Source organism: Mytilus californianus, unplaced genomic scaffold (genome assembly GCF_021869535.1).
Source record: "Mytilus californianus isolate M0D057914Y unplaced genomic scaffold, xbMytCali1.0.p SCAF_3, whole genome shotgun sequence".
In the NCBI taxonomy this organism is placed as follows: Eukaryota; Metazoa; Mollusca; class Bivalvia; order Mytilida; family Mytilidae; genus Mytilus; species Mytilus californianus.
In genome coordinates this window covers 23,665,589-23,678,791 of record NW_026262679.1, presented here as the reverse complement: position 1 = coordinate 23,678,791, position 13,203 = coordinate 23,665,589, and the positions used below count along the sequence as shown (strand labels likewise).

Genomic DNA, 13,203 nt, shown 5'->3' with positions numbered 1-13,203 from the left:
TTCGACATAACGAGGTTCGACTGTATAGTTTACCTATTACTCGTAATTAATAACTGAGTATTTAACATGAGAAAAAAATTAGAAATTTTTTTCAAGGAGTTGCTGAACCATGAAAATGAGGTCAAGGACAATGGTTATATGACAGAAGGAAACTTCGTAACATAAGTCATCTGCATACAAGGTATGAATCATACAGGTCTTCTACCTTCTGAAATATAAAGCTTTATACGAATAGTTTCACTTATAGATTTTAATACTACATACTGTGGATTCGTATATTTCAGTGGATACCGATTTTCATGAATTGAGGAAAAATTGTATTTTCGTGGATAATTGATTTCATGGTTTTGCTAAAGTTTGCATTCAAGATTATAGAAAATTTGTACTTCGTTGAACATTTAAATTCATGATTAACCTAAATCATGAAAAAATTGGTATCACACTTATATTAATGAATCTACAGTAAATTAAAGTAGGTCATGCAAGTGATACATATTTACTTACAAAAATTTTTAAAACACGCATATTTGGAATATTAAATACAAAAATTGCTGTCAAGGAATCATACAAATAAAGAAGTAAACATGCATTAAAACTTAAAAGTCACTTCTATCATGCTAAATGCAAATTTCAAATTATTGTGATACAATGTACACCATTACTTAGAATCCATTTAACCATGTAAAAAGTATGCTGGAAGAAAAGTTTGGCTGAAATCTGCTTAAAGTTGCTAACCTTCTGCATCATTTGGTCTCTGGTAAAGAGTTGTCTCATTGGCAATCATACCACATCTTCTTATTACAGAGGATGACCTTGAGGTCACTCCGATGTATTGCTATCGCCTAAATTTCCATTATGCAAATTAGTTTTGGGATTTCAACCGATCTATAAAAATTATAGATCCGCGGTCATTACAAGGGAAAAAAGTGCATTTTTATACGTGCGATTCCGTTCTCCGTTCGTACGATGTTTCATCAAAAAATGGAATCATTTCAGTTGTTGATTTAGTACTGAAAATTTGACTGAATTATCTCCTTATTAAATACGGTTTTATATGTTTAATAGGTGTTTAAGAAAGAGGTCAGGTGCTCATGTTCATTCATAAAATTATCGTTCATTCATGAATTTATCGTAAAATCAAAATCACTACACAGGTCACACAGGTTGTATACGTAGTGTCAAAAGATTACCTGTATAGTATCTAAAAATAGACAAACTTAACTGACTCCCCTCACTGTAGTGTGTGATAACATTTTGTGAGGGAATTCCATGTTTGCTATACCACTGTTCATTTCAACGCACTTTATGACGATACCACTTTATCAATATGAATGAAATTTTTTGCAGTGTTTTAAGAAATAATTTTACTTTAAAATCGCGTATCATTTGTGAACTATTAAATGTTTTACAAGGAGGAATTTTCTGTATAAAGTCAATAATTGTGTGAACTTTTGAAGCCCAAACTTTTTATAGCCTTAAATACGCTAATGAAAGATCCGAAAACTATACCCATACAGAACGACATGTTTTTGAAATTGTAGCAAAACTTTTGGTTGACAAATTTTAATTCGTTATTGCATAAATATTAACTTGAAATATCTGTCATTTTCTCCCTACCCAGTTTACCTCTATTACTCATTATGATGTGGACTTGACATCGTTATTGAATCTTATGCAATTTGATTGGATTAAGTTATTATTAGATTACCTTCAAACTGTTCATGCTTTTTCGTACGAGTATATTGATTAAATCAGAGCGTGCATGAATGTGTACAGAAAATTAAATGACCTGCAAACTGGACACTGGACCAGTCCATATTACGTTTTATCAATGAATAGATTTTTTTTTTATTTCCCAAATTACAGGGCCCATAAAGGGCATAAAATCAGATACAATTGATTTACATAATTGGTAACAACAACAATTATAGCGGCATATAAATAGATATTTAGTATATAAGCATTGGTCAGAATCAGATGAACGAAACTTAAGGTATGAAAGGTAACAATTGCCACTTTTTATCTTTTCACATAATTTTCCACATACACATTAGATAAATTATTTTTGATAGCCTATTGCGGAGAAAAAAGAGAAAGTTTACTCTATTAACGTTCTATTCCATTAAATACGCCATTTTTCGAAGATAAATGCAGAAAAACATTTATGAACGGCTACGCCAGGTAAAATTGTTGTTTATCCTAAAAAAAAATACAATTTTCAGTTTCATTAGAATATTATAATAATAATAAATCCCAAATTTATGTAGTCATTAGATAAAGTCCTTATATGTCCGATCTGCCTATTTTTGGACATCAAAAGACAATACGATTTTTTTAAGGTCAATTTCGTCTACCTCACACAATCTTGTTAGGCACTATAATGAAATGGACCTGACATTTATTTCACATGTTTCCTGAAAATTGATAAATATCAAAGCAACATAGTTCTAGTTCGTATAATGACAATTCAATGTCCTGTTTATTTGTGATGACCCCCCTTTTCGGGATTGCATCAGAATTATAGTTATCTCGTATCGCATGAGGATGACACATGTCAACTGAGCAATTATGTTTGGGACTTAGTTTTAAGAAATGATGTCAAAGTAACATTATGAAAATATTTTTAGTAAGCTGAAATATATATTTATTTTTTACATGTTTATGTCTTGTAAGATATTTTATTTCTGTCCCGTTTTTCAACATTTGCGTCTGGAAAGTTGAAATGTTTTAACTGAATGGTTAATTTAAATTAATTATGAAAATGGTTAAAATTAAATCAATAAAGGAAATTATTGCCCAGTTACAAACACTACCAGGGGATAATCCATAATGATTTTTTTTTCAGTTATATGTTTCAGCACATGTATAATTAACCCCAACTTTAGCCTGGCAAACTTGTTGTCTCCTTGTAAAATATAAAACATATTTAAAATGATTTCCTGCTAAAGTCTTGTATTGATATAAAGTTAAAACCGTCTTGCTTCTCAATAGTCAACACTCCTGTCCTGTCAGGTTTAATTCTTATATATATGGATGAAAAATAAAAGTCCACAAAACATTAACATGGCAGCAATTGCTTTTACTGCCTTTAAGGCTTTGATTTTTTTTTACAGAAGAGTGTCCACCATGCACTTGCATTATTTTTATATTAGCAGGTTATGAGAAGAAGTAGACTGAAAGTGATCTAAATCACCACTCCTATCAAGGTTGTTGTTATTGTTGTTGTCATCATCAAAGTAGCAATTCTTTTTCACATTACAACTCAATTTTGTAGTGATTTCCACAATACTATTTTCTCTATTGATAAATGGTTAACCATATTTTCTAATGGCAGCCATCTTTTATTTCAGATCATTCCCTAAGCCACAAATTTTCTGAATGACCATTATTTGATATTCCATGCATAATATTATGATACAAAAAATTCACTGGACAAACAGATTGACTGATGGATACAATGACACAATGCAGGTAGACAGAGGTAGGCAAACAAGGAAATCAAATTAGAGAGCAGTAAATTTGGAAGGCAGTTCAAGATGCGTTTGCTTGTGAGAAGGCTTGCTAAGGCAGCCACAGCTGTTGATAGTGATTGCAACTTAAGAAAAGATGTTTTGTGAGCTGTAAAGCATGTTCATAAGAAGCTTGATACTTAAAATTCAACAATTACTTAAACCAAACCTTAACCTACCTTAAACCAAAACTTTAACCTATCACTTTTCTATGTTCACTAAACTGTGAAATCAGATTCATACCCCTTATTTGGTATATTTATTAAACAATTCCAACTCTTAATTAACATGTGTACTAAGTTTAAAGTTGATGTGACCACAAACTACCCTAAATCCTTTAACCCTCTACTTAACCTGATACAGGAAACAAAATATCCCTCTACAATCTGAGGCACGGAATAATTACAAAAGTTCCATAGGAAACAATAAACAATTAAATCATAATAAAGTATCAGCAATTTGTGTGTATAAATTAAGACTAAGACACCATCTAATTAACCATTAAGATGACCCCCAAAGACAAATTGATTGAGGTCACTTATTAACTGGAGCATAACTGACCATTCACCTCTACAGAAGCCAAGAAAAGTTTGACAAAAATTTTCCTTTCAAGCTCCAGACCAAATAAAAAATCTTTCTTTTCCATAGAAGCAAAAAAGAATTGCATAATTTTTTTCTTGTACAATGGGTGTTGTAAAATTTCAAACTATCAGTAAACAGGAAGTGGCTGCACAGCTGATGTCAAAATTGCTTACACCCTACAACTCAAAATTATCAAGCTCCAGACCAAATATAAAAATCATTCCCTTAAAGAAAAGGCAAGAAAATCTTGACGAAACTTTTCTTTTAGACGGAATGACAGAAATGGACAGACTGACACAAGGAGGGACAGATATACAGACAAATGGACTGGCAGTGGAGTGGTTACTAGACCTGCTTTAGATAATATAGGTGACGCAGGTATCAAGAAATGAGCTGCAAATTCCTGATCCTCAAAAGCATTGGTAGAATAAGTAAATGCACTAATACAACCATTAAGTGCCATTTTCCAATCTATCAAAAACCATACCGTAATTACTGAACAGTAAAACAGAAAATCGTCAATATCGAACTTAATGACCTCGATCCACTTGTCATCAGTTATGATCAGTAACAACATAAAATAGAAATTATTGCGTGCATTTATTATGCGCAATTTTTGAAGAATGGACAAAAATGAGAGACTAATTATTGCGATTTCAGGAAAATCTGCATACTGATGTATGTATCAGATATCAGAATGCGAGTTCTAATTAATGCGAAAACTCACCTAGTCGCATTATTCGCAATAATGAAAACCTTGCAATAATTTCTGAATTTACAGTATTCATATTTGAAAAGCATTGGTGGAACAGTTCATTAGTTAGAGCACAATAAAGACAAAAAGTGTCATTTCAAATATATCAAGAACCATGCATGGCTCCAGAACTGTAAAAGTGAAAATCTTCAATATTAAACCTGACCTTCATTTTGTCACCAGTAACAACATATTTAAATTTGAAAAGCGTTGGTTGAAAGGTTCATAAGTAATTGCATGGAAACTGTTGCCATACTTTACCATTTTTTTAATAACCAGATTTTTCTTTCTGAAACCTGGTTAATAAATATATAGATGTATAAATAGACGGACAAGCATGTGCAATAGCATAATAACAATTTTTTCTAGGTCTGTTTGAATTCATGTGATAGATTAAAATAAAATGCTTCACTGAGCGTAGCTGGATACAACAGCAGAGGTCCAACCCTGAACAGTTGGGGCAAAAATGGACACAATACTCGCGCTTGATACAGGTCTGAATTTGGATTGTAATTAAATATTTGACACATAATAGGTTTCTGACACAGAATAACTGTAGTCAAAGAACTTAGAATTGGTTATATGATTTGAATTTATATTTAATTTTTTGCTTTTGTGCAATACACTTTGCTGTTGCGAATTGACACCCCCTCCCCCCCCTCCCCCCACAAAAAAAATAATAAAATTACCCCCCTTTTTTTTGGCTTTTGTGCCCCAAGTTATTGTCTGGAAACTAGAAAAATGCTTATTTGGGCCCTTTTTTGGCCCCTAATTCCTTAACTGTTGGTACCATAACCCCCAAAATCAATCCCAACCTTCCTTTTGTGGTATTGAACCTTATGGTAAAATTTCATAGAGATCCATTCACTTAAACTAAAGTTATTGTGCGAAAACCAATGTGTCTTTGGACAACGACGACGATGCCAACGTCATACCAATATATGACCGCAAAAATTTTTTGCGGTCGTATAAAAATGTGCAAATCATCATTTTACCTGTAATAAGAATGATTTTTGTAAGACAAACCAGTCGACAAAATAGTTATTTCTGGTGGCTCCCTAGTTTAACTTTTCAATTTTAACATTCTTTTATCTATAATAGATTTTCAAAATTTGGCCAATCAAAATCAAATATTGCTTCTAAGGGAACATTTTATTCATCCAATCAAAACCAAATGATGATCATTTGCAGAAGAACTCCATTACCATTTTCTACAAAGTTTAATTAAAATAAGCTAAAGAGTTTCAGAGAAGAATATCAATATGTGATTCCAATTAGCCTTTGTAGAGTCCGATTCAATTGGACAAAATTCAGAAAGTAAATTTACCATTTCTTCATCTTTCTTGGACTTTTCTACATTCCATGGTTCTATAGAAGTTAAATATACAGCTTTACATGTTCCACCACTAGATACTGGAATTTCAGCAAATCCTCCCATTCTTATACCATTTGAATATTTGTTATTGATTTCTGCTTGAAGATTAGGGACATGTTTCATCAAAGACAATCCTGCTCCAGCAGCAGATTCTAAATTTAAATCTTTTGGTACTGCAGCAACTAAGACATCAGTCTAAAACATAAAACTCAAGATCAATCTTATAATCTAAACTCCAAGTTGAAAAAAAATGTCAAGCAGAAAAAAAAATTTCATGTTATTTGTAATTATTCATTGCACAAATATAATTTAAATATCTCCTCAATATCTGAAAAAGGGCTAAATTGAATATTTATGAACCCCTGAGTACAATGCAGGGTATCCAATAAACTCATCATAGATACCAGGCTTAAGTTTTGGATGCAAGACCAGCTTTCCTTCAACAAAAAACAAATCAATGATGCTAGAATCAAAAATAGTTATAAAGGCCAAATAAATTAGTACAAAGCAAAATCAATCGTGGACATTAAGCAAAAATAACCATGGAAGTTAAGCAAAAACAATCATTTAATCAACTTATCACTTACTGGGAACTTATAACAAAACTCTGCAACAATCTGCTACCTTTAACTGTGTCATAAAATAAAGTATTGGTACCGAAAATACGTTTTATACCAAAAATCAAGATGCTTTAATTTGTGACTGCTTCAGGGAATATGCAACAAAATCTAATTTATTACAAATAAGTGTTGAATTGAATGCAAACAGTCTGAATGCTTATTATATTGACATGAAATGTATTATCAAACCTGACATAAAACAGTTACTAGTTAATAAGATAAAGTTTGAAATCGTTTATGATTTTTAGTGTCTAATCAAATAAACTGTTATCACAGAGATATGTCTCGCCTTTTTGATAATGCAAATGTTGAAATTAAAATAGCAATACTTTAACATGTAAGTAATGCAAATATTCAAAGTCATGAACCATGACTGAAGGTACATGGCTAAACAATCTCCATGGAATGAGATGTGCCAATGCTAATACAACTGCATACCAAATACCATTGACTTATTATAAGTCGTTCCCTTTAAACAAACCTAAACACAAACATTAACTTGTAAACTATGTAAAAGTTTCAAAGTCAATGAACCATGATCAGGGGTGGGGCTATATAATCTCCATGGAAACGATACTTGCAAATGCCAATAAATTTGCATACCAAATATCATTGACTTAACATTAGCAGTACATCTTAAACTGATCTAATCACAAACTAATACATGTAAACTAAGCAAAAGTTTCAAAGTAAATAGACCATGACTGAGGGGGCGGGGCCAAATATTCTCCAAGGAAATGAGATGTGCTAATGCTTATACAACTGAACAGCAATTAACATTGGCCTACCACTAATGGTTCCCCTTGAACTGACCTAATCACAAACTAATACATGTTAACGTAGCAAAATTTTCAAAGTCTATAGACCATGACTAAGGGAGCGGAGCCAAATAATCTCTATGGAGATGAGATATGCCAATGCTTATACAACTGCATACCAAATATCATTGACCTACCACTAGTGGTTTCCCATAAATTGACCTAATCACAAACTAATACATGTAAACTATGAAAAGTTTCAAAGTCAATAGACCTTGACTGAGGGGGCGGGGCCAAATAATCTCTATGGTAATGAGATGTGCCAATGCTAATACAACTGCATACCAAATATCATTGACCTACCTCTAGTGGTTCACAATGAACTAGACCTAATCACAAACTAATACATTGTTGACGCAGCCGCCGGAAACAGAATACCTATGTCTCGCTTTTTGACTCCGTCAAGGCGAGACAAAAATGTGACAGACATAAAAATACATGAGTGAACATGAATGTCTCGCCTGTTTTACTTATCATTGAATTCATATTAAAAGTCTGTAACATGAAGGTTTTACTACAAGTATCACATAAACTTAACATTATCAATGTTCTATGAAAATGAGGTCAAGGTCAGATGAACCATGCCAGACAGACATGTACACCTTACAATCATTCCATACACCAAATATAGTTGACCTATTGCTTATAGTATCTGAGATATAGACTTGACCACATACCTTTATCCTATTACTCATAATAAGTGAGTATTTTACTTAACAAAAAAACTAATATTTTTTCAAGCAGTCACTAAACCATGAAAATGAGGTCAAGGACAATGGACATATGACAGACGGAATCATAACATAAGGTATTTGCACACAAGGTATGCAGCATCAAGGTCTTCCACTTTTGAAATTTAAAGATTTAAACAAATAGTTATCGCCACCACTGTCTCCGGATTGTAATACCTATGTCTCGCATACTGCAACTTTAGTCGCAGACGAGACAAAAATTGACAGCAGAGATAAAGTGGTATTTTCTCCTTTAAAGTTGGAGTATAGCTATCAACAGGTCTTCAATAACTTTGTTTTAACCAATCTTGGCATCTATTATAATTCACTTAAATATACCAAGTAATTTTCATAATAATGTAAGCACAGTGTTGTTTCATAAAAGAGCATTAACAAGATGTAATATAATCTTAACTTTTTAAAGCAATCACTCAGCAGTTCTCAAGATTCTATATTGGACCAAGAAGTGTAAATTAATTCTAATAATTTTCATCAATCAATGCTATTTTTATACTTTTAATTTTTGTAGCTCATTATTTACTTGTATATGTTATATATTTTAAATTCTTTTAGAGGTTATATATTTTAAATTTCAGAGGTTATATATTTTAAATTCATTTAGAGGTTATATATATTAAATTCTTTCAGAGGTTATATATTTTAAATTCTTTTAGAGGTTATATATTTCAAATTCTTTATCTATGATAAATATACATACTGTCATTTTTCCAAGGTCACCCTTTACAACAGTAACTGTTATATTATTTTTCTTGTTAGGACCAGTTGCTTTTTCTATAATATAAAACAAGGCAATCATGTACAGTGAGTATGCTGTGATTGAATAGACTACATTTAACAGCAAAATGATATATTTTCTATTGATAACTAAACATTGAATTATCAAATAAATTATTAATATCACAACCATCCTTAAACAATTATATTTAAAGGGTTTCATAGAAAAAACAACAAAATTTAAGAGCCTGAGCTGGCATAAACAAGATTTAAAAACAAATGTTTTAGATGAATTAAGGTCAAATAACAGTAATCCCTTTAGGTCTTCTAAATTTGTCTTTATACTGTGTGCCTTTAAACTATCAATATAACTAGAGGCTCTAAAGAGCCGGTGTCGCTCACATTGGTTTATGTGCATATTCAACAAAGGACACTCTCCAACATTGTAGACGAGAATAGAATTCATGACAAAAATCTGTTTTGTTGATCTTGTATTACTGATCATCTTGTCTATTTAGTTTCTCTAAATAAAATCCTCATTTAAGGGCAATCACTGCTATAAAGAGTGACAGTCTACTAACTATATCGGCAAATTTGACTTGTTAGTAGATCTTGCCTTGCTGATCATTTTTGTGATTTAAAGTGTCTACTTATCTAATATAATTTTTATCAAATAGGGCAAAACTCAAAAAAAAAAAATGGTAAAAATCGTCATTAAAGAGCAATAACTCCAATAAGGAGTCGTCAAACAATTTCCTCCAAATTGTCTTCATTGTAGATCTTGTCTTGCTGATCATTTTTGCTTATTTACGTTTCTATCTATCTACTATAATTTTTAAGATACAAGGCAAAAACGCAAAAAATTGGTAAAAATCATCATCAAAGGGCAATAACTCTAACAAGGAGTCGAATGACGATTTCGACCATGTTAGACTTGTTTGTAGAACTTGTCTTACTGATCTTTTTTGCATTTTAAAGTTTCTCTCTATCTATCATAGAAATTGAAATAAAATGGTAAAATTTGTCATATCTATCATAGAAAATGAAAAAAAATGGTAAAATTTGTCATTTAAGGGCAATAACTCCAATTAGAAGATGTCGGACAGTTCTGACTTATATGGACAATTGGTAGAGCTAAACATTCTGATCATTTTTGCTCGTGTCAGATTTGCTCTATTTATAACGGTTTTCAAAATAAGATGAAACTTGCATTTACCCCTATGTTCTATTTTTATCCTTGTCGGCCATCTTGGATGGCAGGCTGGGTCATCTGACCTTTTTTTTTAAAAAGATACCCAAATGATGATTGTGGCCAAGTTTGGTTAAGTTTGGCCCAGCAGTTTCAGAGGAGAAGATTTTTGTAAAAGTTAATGATGGACGCCAAGTGATGAGAAAAGCAGCTCACTTGGCCCTTTGGGCCAGATGAGCTAAAAATAAGAAGATGTGGTGTGATTTCCAATGAGACAACTCTCTACCAGAGTCCAAATGACATAGTAGTTAACAACTATAGGTCACCTTATGGCCTTTAACAATCAGCAAAACCCATGCCGCATAGTAAACTATAAAAGGCCCAGAAATGACAAATATAAAAATTCAAACAAGAAAATAACCGCCTCATCTATGAGGATAGAAATGTCCTTTACCATCAGGCGTCAAATGGTCATTTTCATCTACCGTTAGCATCAAATTGGTTAAAATGTATAGGAGGTTTCAAATAATTATCGGTTACCATTATTTTTGCAAAGAATTTAAAGTGATTTGTCAAAATCAGTCGATCTTTTTTATTGTCATAAAGAAAATGTACATTTTATCGTCATGCACCAAAAATTACCGCTAACATCATTTGGCAAGATTTTTTACTGTTATTTGTCATGAAGGTATCCCCATTATGACACTCATCTATGTACAAAATATCACACCCATCTCTTTGTTAAAAAGGAAAGCATTGTTCATGAAACAACACAAATACAATCCAAACAAACAATTGTCCGATTTTCTTTCTATAAATATATATATAATGTGTAACCTAGCTACCTAGTCCATGATGTCCCTTTGGATCTAGTCTATGGGCTTCCTCATCTTTGAATGCCTGAAAATATGAAATATATAATACTAAAATATACCAGCATTTATCAGTCACTATTATAAAGGTATAATATTGTTTGAAGTTAAACAATCTCAGACCCAAACTATAAGCAATATATGTTATGTATGTAGAATAAAGTCATTTTAGACTTTTTTACATGTCTATGGTAGTAGTCTACTTGAATGGTCAGTTAGAACGGGAAAAGTTTATAAACTACAAGCAATACCAATTAAATATAAGAATAAAACAACTTCCTATTACACATAACCTTATTTTATTAGAGATTGCAGTTTGTTGTGGAAGTTCTTTTTTTTTGTGTGTCATCTTTAAGGAAAAGGGTGTCAGCTCTCCTATTATCAGCTGGCAACCATGTCCTTATATTCAAATTGGTATTTTTATTGTTGTTATTATTATCATTATGAATAAAATGAAACAGTGAAAGTCACACCACCCAAATTTGAACTTGATCTTGGTTTGGTGGTAATAACCATTGTGTGTAAGTTTCATAACATTTGGTTGAGGCAAACTAAACTTAGAAAACGGAAACCAATTTAGGCGGCATACAAATGTCATAAAACCTGGTTAAATAGGGTTCATTGGTAGCCTAGGGGATACCTTTGTCCACAAGTATCTGAATAGTATCTATGTATTCTAACAGTCTACGAAAAGATGATTTTGATTGAGTTTGAGAAGATTTGGCCTTCTAGTTTCATTGAGAAGATTAGAAATTTGGGAAATTTATACTAGAACATGTAAATAAAAACTTTAGCTGCACATGTTTGGGATATTGTGTCCAAAGGACACCTGTTCAGTAACTGGAAAATCTTGGTCAAACCCTGTATTTGGCATAAGCATGTATTCAAAATACGGGTAATGAATAACATATTTTAAGACATGTCATTTACCTGAATTGTGTCATCATCAAAACACAAAAATCTAACATCCTTTAAATTACTCCCAGTCTTATCAAATTCACAGACTGTTGTATACATCAATTCTGCTACTTTATCACGAGGATAACTGAAAGCACCAGTTCCCATGGCAGGTAAAACTATTGACTTGTAACCAGAGGCATTCTTTAAACAAGCATTTAAGCTGTCCTGCAGAGTCTTAAAAGAAATGATGTACTGAAATTTTTTTTCTATTTTGCAAAAATACATTTTCCTATCAAATTGAAAGTTAAACTGAAATTCATGATGCAACCTTCCTCTGGAGACATAGTTCATGGTTTCCTCCAGTTTCCCTTCACAGGCCTCATTATATTTTGCAATTGTTTGTGCTGTGCTCAGGAGTATTATATGTCATACTAAACATTTTTAATATTACTTATGGTGTATACATGTACATGTATATGAATGGCTAAGTAAAAGATTTGAAGAAAATTATTTTCAGAATAATAAAGTTTGCTAGAAAATATCATGTTAAATACATGCTACCTCATATCATATTTTTACTGGGATTTTATATCAATTATCACTGTACAAGTTTTCAATGAAAGTGCATTAAGCCAACTGGAGCATTCAAATTACACAAGAAAAAATCAAGACAGATCAAAGACCTACATAAATATAATTCAAGTTACAAACCTTTTCAACACCAGTTTTCCATGATGGTAAAGCAGCAAGAAAGACTTTTTGACAGTTCAGGCTATGACCTTGAAGAACAGCAATATCACCATGTTTAATACCATCTGAGTATTTAATCTTGATTTCTAGAAGTAAACCTTGCCCTGCTCCTTTGACAAGATCACTACCTGCTTTACCAGTCAAGTCTAACGAGGCATTGGTGGAACAGACAATTACATCAGCCTGAAATATAGACTTTTTATTTCCGTTTGTGCTTCAAACAAGGTGTTAAAAGGAAATAAACTATTATTTTAGCTACTGCTTCTCTTATACTCCTGTAATTGACTTTCCTCAGTTCAAATCAAATATTATCTTGAGCTGTCCTCAATGCCAGACTATACCCCCCCCCCTCCCTCCTTTACACCCAT

General features: G+C 32.0%; 1 protein-coding gene and 1 long non-coding RNA gene across 2 annotated transcripts in view; one reads left to right on the top strand and one right to left on the bottom strand.

Moving 5' to 3' along the window:
• LOC127734178 (uncharacterized) overlaps positions 1-5,466 on the top strand; it is a 30,931-nt gene extending 25,465 nt beyond the window's left edge. The window contains exon 2 of the long non-coding RNA XR_007997461.1: positions 5,285-5,466. This is a non-coding gene — a long non-coding RNA (uncharacterized LOC127734178). The remainder of the gene's footprint in view (positions 1-5,284) is intronic.
• Positions 1-13,203, bottom strand: part of LOC127734141 (protein mono-ADP-ribosyltransferase PARP14-like) — an 89,878-nt gene that overhangs the window by 46,799 nt on the left and 29,876 nt on the right. Inside the window, exons 9-13 of the mRNA XM_052243824.1 lie at positions 12,797-13,018; positions 12,116-12,319; positions 11,159-11,213; positions 9,108-9,181; positions 6,173-6,415 (exon numbers count right to left, since the gene is read on the bottom strand). Coding sequence (XP_052099784.1) covers positions 6,173-6,415; positions 9,108-9,181; positions 11,159-11,213; positions 12,116-12,319; positions 12,797-13,018 — 798 coding nt within the window. The remainder of the gene's footprint in view (positions 1-6,172; positions 6,416-9,107; positions 9,182-11,158; positions 11,214-12,115; positions 12,320-12,796; positions 13,019-13,203) is intronic.